Source organism: Nematostella vectensis, chromosome 10 (assembly GCF_932526225.1).
Source record: "Nematostella vectensis chromosome 10, jaNemVect1.1, whole genome shotgun sequence".
Classification (NCBI taxonomy): Eukaryota; Metazoa; Cnidaria; class Anthozoa; order Actiniaria; family Edwardsiidae; genus Nematostella; species Nematostella vectensis.
The window spans coordinates 15195577-15214029 of record NC_064043.1 but is presented as its reverse complement, the minus strand read 5'-3'; the positions used below and the strand labels follow the sequence as shown (position 1 = coordinate 15214029).

Here is an 18453-nt window from a genome sequence, read left to right as displayed (position 1 = left end):
GTTTCGGCTGTGGTGGGCGTAGTTATCTCACATGGGAGGGGAGGGGGAAATTATATATTCTTTGCTTAAAAAATTGTGTCCGCCAGGATCTGGGCGTTAGAGGGGACTTTCACAACAAAATTGAAAAAGTTTCTTTATTTTCTTTAAAAATCACCGAACTTCATAAAAAACAATGAAACTAAATCATTCAGAACAAGAATCGAGGCTTCTTCGGATGGCTGGTTGCGCGTGTTCCAATGGTAGTTCTCCGCTGTTCAGTAGCATGCCCTGCAGCTCTCTTTGCAGTACACCTTGACATAAGTACCAAACCTTGGGCTGTTGCAGTGGCCGAGTCGGGCCCAGGACCCGCACACACGGAACTCGTCCTTGCACTCGCCTTGATAAATACATGGGGAAATCAGTAAATGTTTAGGTAACAAGTTTTGGAAAAATCTAATTAAGAGAAAAATTCCAATTATCCATCAAGAAAGTCAAGGGATGGCATCCATTGAATAAAATAATGAAGTAGTTTGATGGTATGGTGATATGGTTGCAGACAGTACACACTTAGAAATACAATAGAATAAAAATGATAATAATCGTCAATGAGCCTATCACGACGATTACAATCACTTACTCTCAGCACACTTGCAGCTCCTTTGGCAGTTGCTGCTCATGTAGGCGTTGTACGGACTTGAAGGTGAGCAGAACCCTCGCTTCTTCCAGTATGGACACCAGCGGTGAGTATCAGAGTAGCGACATCCTGAACGGACGCAAGGTCATGACAAGCGGCCCGTAAGACAGAAAGACTCAAGACAAGTCAGACAGACACAAGGCAAGGTCATGACAAGCGGCCCGTAAGACAGAGAGACTCAAGACAAGTCAGACAGACACAAGGCAAGGTCATGACAAGCGGCCCGTAAGACAAAAAGACTCAAGTCATGTCAGACAGACACAAGGCAAGGTCATGACAAGCGGCCCGTAAGACAGAAAGACTCAAGTCAGACAGACACAAGGCAAGGTCATGACAAGCAACAAGTAAGACAGAAAGACAAGTCAGACAGACACAAGACAAGGTCATGACAAGCGGCCCGTAAGACAGAAAGACTCAAGTCAGACAGACACAAGGCAAGGTCATGACGAGCGGCCCGTAAGACAGAAAGACTCAAGTCAGACAGACAGACTCAAGACAAGTCAGACAGACACAAGGCAAGGTCATGACAAGCGGCCCGTAAGACAGAAAGACTCAAGTCAGACAGACACAAGGCAAGGTCATGACAAGCGGCCCGTAAGACAAAAAGACTAGTCAGACAGACACAAGGCAAGGTCATGACTAGCGGCCCGTAAGACAAAAAGACTCAAGTCAGACAGACACAAGACAAGGTCATGACAAGCGGCCCGTAAGACAAAAAGACTCAAGTCAGACAGACACAAGGCAAGGTCATGACAAGCGGCCCGTAAGACAGAAAGAAACAAGACAAGTCAGACAGACACAAGGCAAGGTCATGACAAGCGGCCCGTAAGACAGAAAGACTCAAGTCAGACAGACAGACACAAGGCAAGGTCATGACAAGCGGCCCATAACACAGAAAGACTAAAGTCAAGTCAGACAGACACAAGGCAAGGTCATGACAAGCGGCCCGTAAGACAGAAAGACTCAAGTCAAGTCAGACAGACACAAGGCAAGGTCATGGCAAGCGGCCCGTAAGACAGAAAGACTCAAGTCAGACAGACACAAGGCAAGGTCATGACAAGCGGCCCGTAAGACAGAAAGACTCACTCAGGCAAATACAGACAAGGCAGACGGACAGACACAAGACAAAGTTAAGAAAAGCCCATAAGACAGACACAGAAAGAAAAATAGACACACGACAAGTCAGACACAGACAGACAAACAGACAAAAGGCGTGTCAGACACAGTCGGACAAACAGACAGAAGACGTGTCAGACACAGACGGACAAACAGACACGAGATGTAGACAGACAGATACAAATGTCCGACAGAAGTCTTACCAGGAGGGGGCGGGGTTGGAGGGCGTGGTGGTGGAGGGGTAGGTTGAGGCGGGGTACTACCGCAGTATAAACGGTTCGCTTGCAGGACGTCTTTAGCACTTAGTCCGTACCGCTGACCAAGGCTAGCCTTGCCGTCGGTTCTCTCAATTGTGCGTAAACCTCTCCGATTAGCGAAGGCGGTGGGGCCATAGTGCATTAAGGATGAATAATCATAGCTGACTTGGCGACTGTTTATCTTCCCCGTGTCGTACTTCTGGAAATTGAAAGCCATTCCTATAGAAAATAGATTTTTACTTGAGATATATTCGGCGTTTTATTTGTGTGTGTGTGTGTTGTAATCCAAAGGGCATTCATTTTTACCTGACTGGATGTTACTCCAGTTAATTCGGACATAACGATCACGATCCGGGCGGGACTGCTCATGCCAGAAACCCAAAGCGTGGCCTGGTGAGAAAAAACAGTGAATCACTTTTCCTGGAAAACGCACCACTCTTCTAATTAGAAAGAACAGTGAATCACTTTTCCTGGAAAACACACCACTCTTCTAATAAGAAAGAACAGTGTATCACTTTTCCTGGAAAACGCACCACTCTTCTAATAAGAAAGAACAGTGAATCACTTTTCCTGGAAAACACACCACTCTTCTAATAAGAAAGAACAGTGTATCACTTTTCCTGGAATACGCACCACTCTTCTAATAAGAAAGAACACTGAATCACTTTTCCTGGAATACACACCACTCTTCTAATAAGAAAGAACACTGAATCACTTTTCCTGGAATACACACCACTCTTTAGTCGGATAAGCAAAGCGGTTTTACTAACCTATTTCATGAGCAACCACACCCAAGGTCCCGCACCCACTGCCGATGGATATTTGCTGTCGTCCGCTCCCCCTCTGGCGACCGACCATCGAGTAACATCTGACAAGACAAGTCATTGTCATTGAGTGAGTGAGTGAGTGAGTGAGTGAGTGAGTGAGTGAGTGAGTGAGTGAGATAGTGAGTGAGATAGTGAGTGAGTGAGTGAGTGAGTGAGTGAGTGAGTGAGTGAGTGAGTGTGTGAGTGAGTGAGTGAGTGAGTTAGTGGGTGGGTGAGTGGGTAGGTGAGTGAGCGAGTGAAATAACGTGGGGGTCGAGAATAGGATCGATACCAAAAATAAGGCTAGAAGTGACACAAAGTTCCGAATCAAGACTTCTGATGGTATCTTCCTTGCCCGAGATTTGTTGTTGGATACCTGGTCACGTGGTACTCACCCGCCCCCAGCGAAAAATGATAGGTACTTCTTGCCCGGCGCACTTCTTCTGCTTACGAACTTGAGACACGGCACTTTTTCCTGCCAGTGCCTCATCGCGCGAAGAATAACGGCCCTGTCGCTATCTACAAGGAGCCGAACGCGTGATAATGTCACTTTCTTTGTTAGACAATTAAAAAAACAGTGCATGCAATGACAGTTTTGAAAAATGACCTGATAAATAAGTCATATTATTGCATAAAAATATTTCATACTTATCCGTTTATACTGACACCGACTAGAGCTACTGATTTTTAATATGACTCCACTATACCCCCAACAAGAGTAAGTGATTTAGTAAGACTGCACTGTACCCCGAAATAGAGTAAGTGATTTAGTAAGACTGCACTGTACCCCGAAATAGAGTAAGTGATTTAGTAAGACTGCACTGTACTCACAACTAGAGTAAGTGATTTAGTAAGACTGCACTGTACCCCAAAATAGAGTAAGTGATTTAGTAAGACTGCACTGTACTCACAACTAGAGTAAGTGATTTAGTAAGACTGCACTGTACTCACAGCTAGAGTAAGTGATTTAGTAAGACTGCACTGTACCCCCAACTAGAGTAAGTGATTTAGTAAGACTGCACTGTACTCACAGCTAGAGTAAGTGATTTAGTAAGACTGCACTGTACTCACAGCTAGAGTAAGTGATTTAGTAAGACTGCACTGTACCCCGAAATAGAGTAAGTGATTTAGTAAGACTGCACTGTACCCCGAAATAGAGTAAGTGATTTAGTAAGACTGCACTATACCCCGAAATAGAGTAAGTGATTTAGTAAGACTGCACTGTACTCACAACTAGAGTAAGTGATTTAGTAAGACTGCACTGTACCCCGAAATAGAGTAAGTGATTTAGTAAGACTGCACTATACCCCGAAATAGAGTAAGTGATTTAGTAAGACTGCACTGTACTCACAACTAGAGTAAGTGATTTAGTAAGACTGCACTGTACCCCGAAATAGAGTAAGTGATTTAGTAAGACTGCACTGTACTCACAACTAGAGTAAGTGATTTAGTAAGACTGCACTGTACCCCGAAATAGAGTAAGTGATTTAGTAAGACTGCACTGTACCCCCAACTAGAGTAAGTGATTTAGTAAGACTGCACTGTACCCCGAAATAGAGTAAGTGATTTAGTAAGACTGCACTGTACTCACAACTAGAGTAAGTGATTTAGTAAGACTGCACTGTACTCACAACTAGAGTAAGTGATTTAGTAAGACTGCACTGTACTCACAACTAGAGTAAGTGATTTAGTAAGACTGCACTGTACTCACAACTAGAGTAAGTGATTTAGTAAGACTGCACTGTACCCCCAACTAGAGTAAGTGATTTAGTAAGACTGCACTGTACCCCCAACTAGAGTAAGTGATTTAGTAAGACTTCACTGTACTCACAGCTAGAGTAAGTGATTTAGTAAGACTGCACTGTACCCCCAACTAGAGTAAGTGATTTAGTAAGACTGCACTATCCTCACAGCTAGAGTAAGTGATTTAGTAAGAGTGCACTGTACTCACAGCTAGAGTAAGTGGTTTAGTAAGACTGCACTGTACTCACAACTAGAGTAAGTGATTTAGTAAGACTGCAGTATACTCACAGCTAGAGTAAATGATTTAGTAAGACTGCACTGTACTCCCAACTAGAGTAAGTGATTTAGTAAGACTGCACTGTACTCACAACTAGAGTAAGTGATTTAGTAAGACTGCACTATCCTCACAACTAGAGTAAGTGATTTAGTAAGACTGCACTGTTCTCACAACTAGAGTAAGTGATTTAGTAAGACTGCAGTATCCTCACAACTAGAGTAAGTGATTTAGTAAGACTGCAGTATACCCCCAACTAGAGTAAGTGATTTAGTAAGACTGCACTGTACTCACAACTAGAGTAAGTGATTTAGTAAGACTGCAGTATACCCCCAACTAGAGTAAGTGATTTAGTAAGACTGCACTGTACTCACAACTAGAGTAAGTGATTTAGTAAGACTGCACTGTACTCACAACTAGAGTAAGTGATTTAGTAAGACTGCACTGTACTCACAACTAGAGTAAGTGATTTAGTAAGACTGCACTATCCTGACAGCTAGAGTAAGTGATTTAGTAAGATTGCACTGTACTCACAGCTAGAGTAAGTGATTTAGTAAGACTGCACTATCCTCACAGCTAGAGTTAGTGATTTAGTAAGACTGCACTGTACTCACAGCTAGAGTAAGTGATTTAGTAAGACTGCACTGTACCCCCAACTAGAGTAAGTGATTTAGTAAGACTGCACTGTACTCACAACTAGAGTAAGTGATTTAGTAAGACTGCACTATCCTCACAGCTAGAGTAAGTGATTTAGTAAGATTGCACTGTACTCACAGCTAGAGTAAGTGATTTAGTAAGACTGCACTATCCTCACAGCTAGAGTAAGTGATTTAGTAAGACTGCACTGTACTCACAACTAGAGTAAGTGATTTAGTAAGACTGCACTGTACTCACAGCTAGAGTAAGTGATTTAGTAAGATTGCACTGTACTCACAACTAGAGTAAGTGATTTAGTAAGATTGCACTCTCCTCACAGCTAGAGTAAGTGATTTAGTAAGACTGCACTGTACTCACAACTAGAGTAAGTGATTTAGTAAGACTGCACTGTACCCCCAACTAGAGTAAGTGATTTAGTAAGACTTCACTGTACTCACAACTAGAGTAAGTGATTTAGTAAGACTGCACTGTACTCACAGCTAGAGTAAGTGATTTAGTAAGACTGCACTGTACTCACAACTAGAGTAAGTGATTTAGTAAGACTGCACTGTACCCCCAACTAGAGTAAGTGATTTAGTAAGACTGCACTGTACTCACAACTAGAGTAAGTGATTTAGTAAGACTGCACTGTACTCACAGCTAGAGTAAGTGATTTAGTAAGACTGCACTGTACTCACAACTAGAGTAAGTGATTTAGTAAGACTGCACTGTACTCACAACTAGAGTAAGTGATTTAGTAAGACTGCACTGTACTCACAGCTAGAGTAAGTGATTTAGTAAGACTGCACTGTACTCACAACTAGAGTAAGTGATTTAGTAAGACTGCACTGTACCCCCAACTAGAGTAAGTGATTTAGTAAGACTGCACTGTACTCACAACTAGAGTAAGTGATTTAGTAAGACTGCACTGTACTCACAGCTAGAGTAAGTGATTTAGTAAGACTGCACTGTACTCACAACTAGAGTAAGTGATTTAGTAAGACTGCACTGTACCCCCAACTAGAGTAAGTGATTTAGTAAGACTGCACTATCCTCACAGCTAGAGTAAGTGATTTAGTAAGATTGCACTGTACTCACAGCTAGAGTAAGTGATTTAGTAAGACTGCACTATCCTCACAGCTAGAGTAAGTGATTTAGTAAGATTGCACTGTACTCACAGCTAGAGTAAGTGATTTAGTAAGACTGCACTGTACTCACAGCTAGAGTAAGTGATTTAGTAAGACTGCACTGTACTCACAACTAGAGTAAGTGATTTAGTAAGACTGCACTGTTCTCACAACTAGAGTAAGTGATTTAGTAAGACTGCACTATCCTCACAACTAGAATAAGTGACTTAGTAAGACTGCAGTATACTCACAGCTAGAGTAAGTGATTTCATAGGGCACCTCTCCGCTTCTTCCATCGCTGCTCATCCATCTCATGCTATTGGATCGCATCACTGCTCGCTTGCTCCGTCCTCCTCCTCGGCGCGGAGGAGGGTTCTTATCCCAGGGCGTGGCCACCCCCCGTGATTGCATGTATGTGTACACGTCAGACTTGAGCTCAGGTGTCAGGACGATGTCCCCTTGGAACAGCTCGACACCATCTGAGACTACAAATCACAAAAGTGCAAGAAAGTTAGCGCTTATTTGGAATGTAAATTCTAAAGCACGAGATTTATAGGTCATAACCTCATAGCAAGAGACTGTCGGCCAGAAGATAGGACAAGTCCGCAAAATACACTTTTGTAATGTTGATTATTTATAGTATCATACTGGTCCGGTCACTACTCACATCTTCGCCTGTTCGCGTACATAATAGTATCAAAGACTTCGCGTGGTTGTGAACCTGTCAAACGATACGGGATATAAAACACATCAGATATATCCTGTTATATTTTAAACGAATAAACACTAATCATTTTATATCTTTATTGGATGAATTTCATAATAATACGTAATTATAGTAATGGTTTCGAATTTAAAAAGATAAGACAAAGAGAAGCTGCAATCAAGCATCATAGACATAGACATGTTTCGACATGTTTTATTTGGAAAACGTGTGCATATTATTACTGTACATTGATTTGTCATCCAAATAATATAATAGTAAAGAAGAGAAATGATAAAAAGATGACGCCACCGTACTGGTTGAATTTAAATGATTGTCTCTTTCATTCTTGCACTCCCATACGAATGCTGCTATTTGTTTTTGAGTTTGCTTGTTTTGATTCATTTTTATTATTTTAAGAAATGCCATAGCAGGGTATGTATTTGTATAGTTCTCTTCTATGGTTTTTGTATTCTGTGCATTTTACCAGAAAATATTCCTTGTCATCATGCGGGTTCCACTCACCTGCACACCCCCCCTCCCATCATGTGGGTTCCACTCACCTGCACACCCCCTCCTAGCATGCGGGTTCCACTCACCTGCACACCCCCCTTCCCATCATGTGGGTTCCACTCACCTGCACACACCCCCCCTCCCATCATGTGGGTTCCACTCACCTGCACACCCCCCCTCCCATCATGTGGGTTCCACTCACCTGCACACTCCCCCTCCCATAAAGTGGGTTCCACTTACCTGCAAACCCCCCCTCCCATCATGTGGGTTCCACTCACCTGCACACCCCCTCCCATCATGCGGGTTCCACTCACCTGCACAGCCCCCCCCTCCCATCATGTGGGTTCCACTCACCTGCACACTCCCCCTCCCATCATGTGGGTTCCACTCACCTGCACCCCCCCCCTCCAATCATGTGGGTCCACTCACCTGCACACCCCCCCTCCCATCAAGTGGGTTCCACTCACCTGCACCCCCCCTCCCATCATGCGGGTTCCACTCACCTGCACACTCCCCCTCCCATCATGTGGGTTCCACTCACCTGCACCCCCCCCCCCTCCCATCATGTGGGTTCCACTCACCTGCACACTCCCCCTCCCATCATGTGGGTTCCACTCACCTGCACCCCCCCTCCCATCATGTGGGTTCCACTCACCTGCACACTCCCCCTCCCATCATGTGGGTTCCACTCACCTGCACACCCCCCCCCCTCCCATCATGTGGGTTCCACTCACCTGCACACTCCCCCTCCCATCATGTGGGTTCCACTCACCTGCACACCCCCCCTCCCATCATGTGGGTTCCACTCACCTGCACACCCCCTCCCATCATGCGGGTTCCACTCACCTGCACACCCCCCCCCCCTCCCATCATGTGGGTTCCACTCACCTGCACACTCCCCCTCCCATCATGTGGGTTCCATTCACCTGCACCCCCCTCCCATCATGCGGGTTCCACTCACCTGCACACCCCCCCCTCCCATCATGTGGGTTCCACTCACCTGCACCCCCCCTCCCATCATGTGGGTTCCACTCACCTGCACACCCCCCCCTCCCATCATGTGGGTTCCACTCACCTGCACCCCCCCTCCCATCATGTGGGTTCCACTCACCTGCACCCCCCTCCCATCATGTGGGTTCCACTCACCTGCACACTCCCCCTCCCATCATGTGGGTTCCACTCACCTGCACACTCCCCCCTCCCATCATGTGGGTTCCACTCACCTGCACACTCCCCTCCCATCATGTGGGTTCCACTCACCTGCACACCCTCCCTCCCATCATGTGGGTTCCACTCACCTGCACACCCCCCTCCCATCATGTGGGTTCCACTCACCTGCACACCCTCCCTCCCATCATGTGGGTTCCACTCACCTGCACACTCCCCCTCCCATCATGTGGGTTCCACTCACCTGCACACTCCCCCTCCCATCATGTGGGTTCCACTCACCTGCATACCCCCCTCCCATCATGTGGGTTCCACTCACCTGCACCCCCCCCCTCCCATCATGTGGGTCCACTCACCTGCACACCCCCCCCTCCCATCATGTGGGTTCCACTCACCTGCACACCCTCCCATCATGTGGGTTCCACTCACCTGCACACCCCCCTCCCATCATGGGGGTTCCACTCACCTGCACACCCCCCTCCCATCATGTGGGTTCCACTCACCTGCACACCCCCCATCCCATCATGTGGGTTCCACTCACCTGCACCCCCCTCCCATCATGTGGGTTCCACTCACCTGCACACACCCCCCATCCCATCATGGAGGTTCCACTCACCTCCACACCCCCCTCCCATCATGTGGGTTCCACTCACCTGCACACACCCTCTCCCATCATGTGGGTTCCACTCACCTGCACACCCTCCCATCATGTGGGTTCCACTCACCTGCACACTCCCCCTCCCATCATGTGGGTTCCACTCACCTGCACACTCCCCCTCCCATCATGTGGGTTCCACTCACCTGCACACTCCCCTTCCCATCATGTGGGTTCCACTCACCTGCACACTCCCCCTCCCATCATGTGGGTTCCACTCACCTGCACACTCCCCCTCCCATCATGTGGGTTCCACTCACCTGCACACTCCCCCTCCCATCATGTGGGTTCCACTCACCTGCACACCCCCCCTCCCATCATGTGGATTCCACTCACCTGCACACTCCCCCTCCCATCATGGGGGTTCCACTCACCTGCACACTCCCCCTCCCATCATGTGGGTTCCACTCACCTGCACACACCCCCCATCCCATCATGGGGGTTCCACTCACCTCCACACCCCCCTCCCATCATGTGGGTTCCACTCACCTGCACACACCCTCTCCCATCATGTGGGTTCCACTCACCTGCACACCCTCCCATCATGTGGGTTCCACTCACCTGCACACTCCCCCTCCCATCATGTGGGTTCCACTCACCTGCACACTCCCCCTCCCATCATGTGGGTTCCACTCACCTGCACACTCCCCCTCCCATCATGTGGGTTCCACTCACCTGCACACCCCCCCTCCCATCATGTGGGTTCCACTCACCTGCACACTCCCCCTCCCATCATGGGGGTTCCACTCACCTGCACACTCCCCCTCCCATCATGTGGGTTCCACTCACCTGCACACTCCCCCTCCCATCATGTGGGTTCCACTCACCTGCACACTCCCCTTCCCATCATGTGGGTTCCACTCACCTGCACACTCCCCCTCCCATCATGTGGGTTCCACTCACCTGCACACTCCCCCCTCCCATCATGTGGGTTCCACTCACCTGCACACCCCCCCTCCCATCATGTGGGTTCCACTCACCTGCACCCTCCCCTCCCATCATGTGGGTTCCACTCACCTGCACACTCCCCCCACGCCTGCGGGTTCTTGTCATAGTCGCTTGAAGTCGCGCACCAGGGGCTCGTGTGGTTACCATAAGTGTCACATTCGTAGCGATCTTCTCCTTGAAACTTGAACGGAAATACACAGCACCCAAAGCTCGTAGTGCGGCGAGTAACGCACAAACTTTGGGCTGAAACAAACGCAGTTTTAGGTCAATGTTGAACGCAAGCACTGAAAAACGCTGCAGGTTTTACACACATCATTTTTTACACTCGCTCACAGGTTTTACAGTGCTTGCGTTAAATACAGAGTTAAATACGTCAAGCAAATTGAGAGAAAACCCGACAAGCATAATACCGACGGAATAGTGCACACACTCCTTCCTGTTTGTAAGACAGTCTAATTTGCGGTTGAAGCAGAGTCGATCTTATTTTTGGAAATGTTGTTTGTTGTAATATGTATATTGCCCTCCTTGGGTTCCCTGTGGCCCCTGATGTTTGATTGGGACCCCCCGTAGGGGCTGGTTCCTCGTTGAAGCTCGGAGTTAGTTGTAATTTAGATTTTGAGAAATATTAGTTGAATTAAACCACGAATTGAAAGCATAATCGTGAGGATCTGAACTTATAACATGGTGTCAGAAGTCAAGTAAAAGTTTAACGAGAATCAAGGTAAAGAATATCGAGAAAAGAATTGAAATTATGGCAGAAGTAGAGTCGCACAGGACTCCTGGTCCACTGGTGTTGGATGCCCAAGCCTCAGAAAATTGGAGGAAATTTATTATGCAGTTCGAAATTTACCTAGTGGCGAAAGGAAAGGATGAGAAACCTGACAAGTTAAAGGTAAACTTGCTACTCAATTGTGCTGGAGCAGATGCAATTGAAGAATATAGTCATTTTGTTTTCAACGAAGGAGAAAGCAATGAATCTTATGAAGATGTGTGTAGAAAGTTCAAGGAACACTGTCAGGGAGCAAGAAACGTCATCTATGAGCGCCTTGTGTTTAATCAAAGAAACCAGAAAGAAGGTGAGAGGATGGACAATTTCGTGAGTGAGCTGAAACGCTTATCGTTGACATGTGAGTTTGGGACCCTCAGAGATTCACTGATCAGAGATCGTATCGTGGGAGGGGTGCTCTCGAATGAGTTGAGAGGGGAGTTGTTGAAAAAGCCAGATTTGACACTCCAAAGTGCCCATGATTACTGTAGAACCTATGAAGCTGCTGAGTTGCAGAAATTCAAGTTTGCTTCACCAACTGGTTCACAGCAGCCATTGAGTGTACACCCAGTTCAAGGAAAGGAGAGAGCACCTAATCCTACCTGTAAGTTTTGTGGTTTTCAGCACCGTTTCACAAAACCAAGTATTTGTCCTGCCTTAAGAAAGAAATGTAGAAATTGCCAACAAGAGGGACACTTTGCAAAGTTGTGTCCTCTTAAGGGTAAGAAAGAAACACCGGTCAGCACAGTAGAGCAAGAAAACCAGGTTGGGAGTATGGGCCAAGGTGATCGTGGGGGTGATCCACACTTATACTTTGGATCAGTAGAACTTGGGACTGTGTCCAGCCCCAATAGCACAAAGAAGAGCGTGATTACCCTTAAGATTGCACAAAAAGAGGTGAAAGTCAAAGCTGATACAGGTGCAGAGGCCAATGTGATGCCATATCATGTATATAAGGCCATCACCACACAACCGCTACGAAAGATTCATCAGCCTCTTAAAGGATGGCTCGCAGACAAGGCAATTCATCCTGTTGGATGTGTTCGCCTTCCAACCCAGTACAAGAACCGAAAAATAGATCTGCTGTACCTTGTTGTGCATGGAGAGTTTACACCCCTGTTGAGTTGTGAAGCCTGCCTAGACTTAGAGGTGCTCAAGTTTATGAATCTTGACCTGATAGACACACCAGAAAGACTGGCCGAGGAGACCACACAAGGGAATGGCAACAAGCCGAATGCAGAATTGTTGGTAGAAGATCCGGTTCTATCCCAGTACCAAGATTGTTTTAGTAACAAACCGGGAAGACTGCCAAACAAGGTACACCTAGAGATAGATCCATCAGTGCCTGCAGTAGTCCACCCCCCTAGGAAGATCCCCATATCCCTGCTTGAACCGACAAGAGAAAAACTCCAAGAGATGGAACAAGATGGGATTATCGTTAAAGAAGAAGAGCACACACCGTGGGTGTCTTCAATGTTGGTTGTTGACAAACGAAAAGAGAAGGACAGAGCCAACCCACCATCTAAAGACAGTGTCCGTATCTGCATCGATCCCAGGGATCTGAATAAGGCCCTCAAGAGGCCACACTACCCCATGGTCACTGTTGAGCAAGTTGCCAATCGCCTTTCTGGAGCTACAATGTTCACCACACTGGATGCATGCAGTGGATACTGGCAGGTGGAGGTAGATGAGGAAAGCTCGAAACTTCTGACATTCAACACACCTTGGGGACGGTATAGATTTACACGGCTGCCATTTGGAATTTCATCTGCTCCTGAGATATACCAACGAGAGATGGACAGGCTCTTCGCTGGAGTTGCAGTTGAAATAATTGTTGATGATTTTTTAATCCATGGAAAAGATATAAGTGATGTTGATAGGAAGATGATAGCAGTACTTGAAAGAAGCAGAGAGGTGGGCCTGAAATTTAATCCAAAGAAGATCAAGCTTCGAGTTCCAGAAGTAAGCTATGTCGGACATGTGTTCACATCCGAGGGTTTGAAACCAGATCCTGAGAAAGTGCGTGCAATTAGTGAGATGCCACCCCCATCAGACAAAGATGGCGTGCAGCGATTCTTAGGAACAATCAACTACTTGGACAAGTTCATTGAACACAAAGCTGATCTGCAAGGCCCAATCTCCCAGCTGACCCAGCAAGTAGCAGTTTTCACCTGGGAGAAGCCTCAACAAGAGGCATTCGAGAAGCTCAAAGCTGTGATCACCCATGCACCAGTGTTGGCCTATTTTGACAATCACAAACAGACCATTCTGAATGTAGATGCGAGTAGCACTGGCCTTGGTGCAGTCATCATCCAAGAGGGTAAGCCGATTGCCTTTGGTTCAAAGACTTTGTCGTCTTGTGAGCAGAGATATGCTAACATTGAAAGAGAGTTGTTAGCTATACTATGGGGAGCAGACAAGTTCCACACGTATGTATATGGCAGGAGAGTGATTGTAGAAACTGATCACAAACCATTGGAGGCAATTTTTAGGAAGCCCCTAAATGAATGCCCACCACGATTGCAGAGAATGCTTCTGAAGCTAACCAAGTATGATTTGGATGTGAGATATGTCCCAGGCAAGAAACAAATCATCTCTGATTGTTTGAGTAGAGCCCCACTCACTGACACTACGCCAGTAAGTGAACCAGAGGATGTGATTGGAATCAATCTGATTGAAAATCTGGGAATTGAGAATTCCACATTAAAGAAATTCAGAGATGCATCAAGTAAGGATGAAACCTCAAGAGTAGTAATGGAATATGTCCTAGAGGGTTGGCCAGAAGACAAGGATCAGGTTGACGAACTGGCAAGAGAATACTGGAATTACAAGGAAGAGCTTAGTGTTGAAGATGGTTTGCTGTTCAAATCTGATAGAATTGTAGTACCAAGATCCATGAGAGCTGAAGTACTTGAAGATATACATGGAGCACACATGGGTGAGAGTAAGAGTCTGAGTTTGGCAAGAGACTATGTCTTTTGGCCCTCCATGACTGCCCATATTAAGGACCGAGTACGTTCATGTCAGATTTGTAATGCATTCCGCAACCAACAGCAGAGAGAAACCCTACATCCACATGACCTTCCAGGTCAACCGTGGCAGGTTGTTGGAACTGACCTTTTTGAATTTGCTGGCCATTCCTATTTGATTGTGGTTGATTTCTATTCGAAGTATTTTGAAGTTGAACTACTTCGGCAGTCCACTGCCATGTGTGTTGTCAACACCTTGAAGCAAATCTTTGCAAGATTTGGCATTCCAGCCAAAGTGATCAGCGACAATGGCCCACAATACAGTAACACCCGCAATATTTTCAGTACTACCCATGAGTTTAAGCAGTTTGCAGAAGCTTGGGGATTCCAGCATGTAACCAGCTCACCCGAGTATCCCCAGTCCAATGGTGCTGCGGAAAGAGCTGTCCAGACTGCAAAGCGAATCTTTAAGAAAGCAGCAGCAGAGAATAAAGACCCATTTGAAGGTTTATTAAAGTACAGAAATACACCTTTTGACGACATAGGTGTCTCACCTGCCCAACTACTCATGAGTAGGCGTACACGTTCAACACTACCTACCCATCGACGTTTGTTGGTACCTCACCCAGTAGACCCTCACAGAGTGGTAAAGGCATTAGCCCATCGACAAGCAAGTTCACGGATGAGCTATGATCAACACAGCCGGGACCTTCCCCCTTTGGAAGTTGGGGACAAAGTTAGAGTTCGTGTAAACAAAGATAAAGAATGGTGTAAAGCAGAAGTCCTGCCAAGGTCATATGTAGTTGAAGATGAGAAAGGACGTGTATTTCGAAGAAATCGAAGGCACATCATTTCTGTCCCGAAGGACACACCCATGAATCCGAAGATGCCAGTGGCTCCCACATACATGAGTCCTCAACCTCAAGTGGTCGCTAGGAAAGCACAGATCAATGAACCGCCAAGTCCATTGAAAGTACAGGAAGATCAGAGAGAAACAGAAGCACATTCACCCATCAGAACAAGAGCTGGTCGTGAAGTGAAGAAGCCACAAAGACTTATTGAACAATGTTAAGAACATTTTTTTTTTTTTTTTAACATTTATTGAAGTTTTGAAAGGGGGGAGATGTTGTAATATGTATATTGCCCTCCTTGGGTTCCCTGTGGCCCCTGATGTTTGATTGGGACCCCCCGTAGGGGCTGGTTCCTCGTTGAAGCTCGGAGTTAGTTGTAATTTAGATTTTGAGAAATATTAGTTGAATTAAACCACGAATTGAAAGCATAATCGTGAGGATCTGAACTTATAACATTGTTAAATGATGTTATTAAATTTTAGTGACATTGCATCCTAAAATAAACACTAAAGTTATTGTATATAACAACATTATAATACCAATAAAGTATTAAAAACGAATCAATTAAATTTGGTTCTTCTTTTCTTAGAACCATCACTCTAATGAGGAATTCTTTTGCTGCTACTTGAGCCTCGGCATGTTCTTAGAAATTGGTAAAAATTCGGGCGTTCTTATAAAAAAAGGTTCTTATCAAAATAGGTTTTTATAAAAATAAGAGTGTTTTCCCTTTCTCCTCCTGGCTAGCGTAGCGCACTGGTCTTAAGAATCGTTATCAAAGTGACACTGAATTTTATTTTATTTTAAAGGTAAAGCGACTGTTGGGTATATAGCCACTGTGTTACTGGGAAAGCCGATGGATAATAATTCACCCTTAGACTAAAATCTTTAGACATGGCAACCGGCAACAGACCCTGAGACCAGGGAACCTGTGATGTATCAATTCAAGATCGTAAGCGATTACATTTTTATTATGGTTACCCTGTGGCATGTGTTACCATGTAAACGCCAAGACAACATGCACGGCACAGCGCCATGGACAAGTCCTGGGTATTTTCTGAATATCATTATTGATATAAAAAAATTGAAAAAAAGATAAGGCCATAAAAAGTACTGATAGTAAATGTAAACAATGAATAAAATCGGGGACATGGCCAAGAATCAGACTTGTCCAGATCAAGTAAAATGAGGAAAAAAATAGACCACACTTTCAGACATGCGGTGAAATACCGTATGGCATCATCAAGCTTTACGGCTAAGATGGAGGCTAGTCTTTGCCGGTTACCCCACGCACAGCTCGCAGAGATGTACGCTAAAAAATATCGGGGTCTTTTTCACGCTTGCTTCTCTTGGAAATAGGGGTGTTGCTATAGTAATGTAGTGATGTTGTCATCATGTGCAGCGCACTACGACCCAGGTCTACATTGTGCTTCTTTGTCCAGTCACGCACGTGCATATGACATTCTTTGCGCACAAAACAACAAAAGCAAGCTACATTGAAATGCACACAATCGAATATGTTTTGTGTTCTTAGTTTTAAAAAAAATACTACATAATTAAACCTCTCGTAAGCTTCTCTCGAATTTCTTTGGAGCATTTCATATGTCTGACCTTCAGAAATAAAATTACTAATTACAAGGTACATAAACAACGGAAAATATTCAATACCAACAACAAAGCTTATTTCAGATTTGGTTGTCCTTTCTACACAAATATAAAATACTTTGTACTCACTAGGTCGACAATTTGCTGGGTTATTTGTCGGGCATATAGCCTCTACGTATAAAATTAACGTGAGCCGCTTTCAGGATTATCAAATTTGTCACAATACACAAAGTGTATTTATAGCACACTGTTCCACTGGCCTATGGAATCGCAACTTTTTCGTTCCGTAATCGAAATGGTCTCTGTCCACACGTAGCGTAATGGAATCGTAACCGATCGTTCACACGTATCCGATTCCGGAGTTACTCCGTATTTTATTTCATTTTCCCTGGGTTCCAGAGGCTGAATATCCTCTTTTTCCGAGGCTGAATATATGCTAGGGGGCGGGGGTTCTCGCCCGGAAAACTCTCGGAGCATCTGGTTTCCAGGGTATATTTCTTTCAGAGTTAGTACTACATTTCATAGCGTAATTATATCGTTCCATTTTGGTTTGCGGATTCAAAAAGTTGCGGATAAGCCTGCGTAAGCGTCGTATTGGTGTGGACGCTAACCGTATCCGCAACTTGCGCTTGCGGACTCATCCGATTCCTACCCTGGGTACCAGAGGCTCCGAACTTCGCTAGAGCTGCGAAGCGGCGTCATCGACTGAGCGAAGCGACTCTAGTGGCTCTAGCGACGTTCGGAGCCTCTGGTACCCAGGCTATCCGATTCCGTACACGTATGGATAAATCGAAATTTAGCGGGAGTTCAAAGTATCAAAGATTCGAGTAACGGGATGAAAAGAATTCAGTAAATGTACGACGCAAATCCAAGGGGAGCTGATTTTTGGTTTGAGTTACCGGGAGTTATAGTCAACAGAGCAAGTTCGAATAAGGTATCAATGACATCTGCAACTTTTTCAAAACAGTATCGCATTACAAGTAAGCCAACACGTTTGATCCTAGAATATCACAAAGTTAGCCTGCGTAGTGGTTCAAGGGAAGGTTACTCGAAACCAGGGCAGTAAACTGACTGATCAGAAAGTGTTTCTTGCACCAGGGATGAATGCAAATCGTTCGATCTCTTCTTAGGCTATTTTTCAGGGCCTACTTGTAACCTCTCACTCGCGGCCACCTCCACTCAAGCTCTCAAACGAGGGACCTTAACCTTCCCGGAATATCCAGAATAACAATGCCTGATGATTTGCAATGATTGACAAAGTTTTTATACAGAGAAACACTAGCCGCTTGTTTGCCGAGGATAATTCCCGCAATTCTTGGGGTCTTTCAACTTTCATTCAAAAACATATAGCGTTTGTCGTAGATGCATTAGGGTACTCTGTTAGAAAAAAGACGACTGTGGGGGTTGACTTACCAGGGCTTATGTTCAAAAGCAGCAGAACCACGGATAGGATAAGCACCTGTGCCATGCTAGACTGCTTGAGGGTGCTTGCTCGTCTTGAAGGTCTGGTTTTCGTATTCGAGTTTGGCTGTCAAGGAGGAGGACTCATACATGTATATATGGCCGCTGCACTAGGGCCGGTTCTTCAATCGTCATAAATCCGCATTCAAGTGTAGAGTTTCATTACTTTTCTATTGGCCAGGCACC

General features: G+C 45.5%; 1 protein-coding gene across 2 annotated transcripts; it reads right to left on the bottom strand.

Moving 5' to 3' along the window:
* Positions 1-120: 120 nt before the first annotated feature.
* On the bottom strand, positions 121-18453 carry LOC5508700 (zinc metalloproteinase nas-13). Of its 2 annotated transcripts, XM_032377472.2 has the most exons (10): positions 18220-18442; positions 10688-10861; positions 7300-7353; positions 6884-7117; positions 3248-3371; positions 2817-2914; positions 2353-2436; positions 1993-2265; positions 617-742; positions 121-376 (listed from the first exon to the last, which is right to left on the bottom strand). In XM_032377472.2, the coding sequence occupies exons 1-10, from the start codon at positions 18272-18274 to the stop codon at positions 255-257; spliced, it is 1344 nt and encodes a 447-aa protein (XP_032233363.2). In that variant the 5' UTR covers positions 18275-18442; the 3' UTR covers positions 121-254. The 2 variants fall into 2 exon arrangements, with proteins under 2 accessions (XP_032233363.2, XP_001629274.3); XM_001629224.3 differs by lacking the exon at positions 617-742 and having other exon boundaries at positions 18220-18453.

Excerpts from the sequence above, each read along its gene's own strand:
- LOC5508700 (XM_032377472.2), bottom strand. The coding sequence starts at position 18,274 with ATGGCACAGGTGCTTATCCTATCCGTGGTTCTGCTGCTTTTGAACATA. Across the intron at positions 3,372-6,883 it reads TGAAATCACTTACTCTAGCT|ATAGCGACAGGGCCGTTATT; the intron begins GTGAGTATACTG and ends GGCTCCTTGTAG. Across the intron at positions 2,437-2,816 it reads TGTGGTTGCTCATGAAATAG|GCCACGCTTTGGGTTTCTGG; the intron begins GTTAGTAAAACC and ends TTTTCTCACCAG.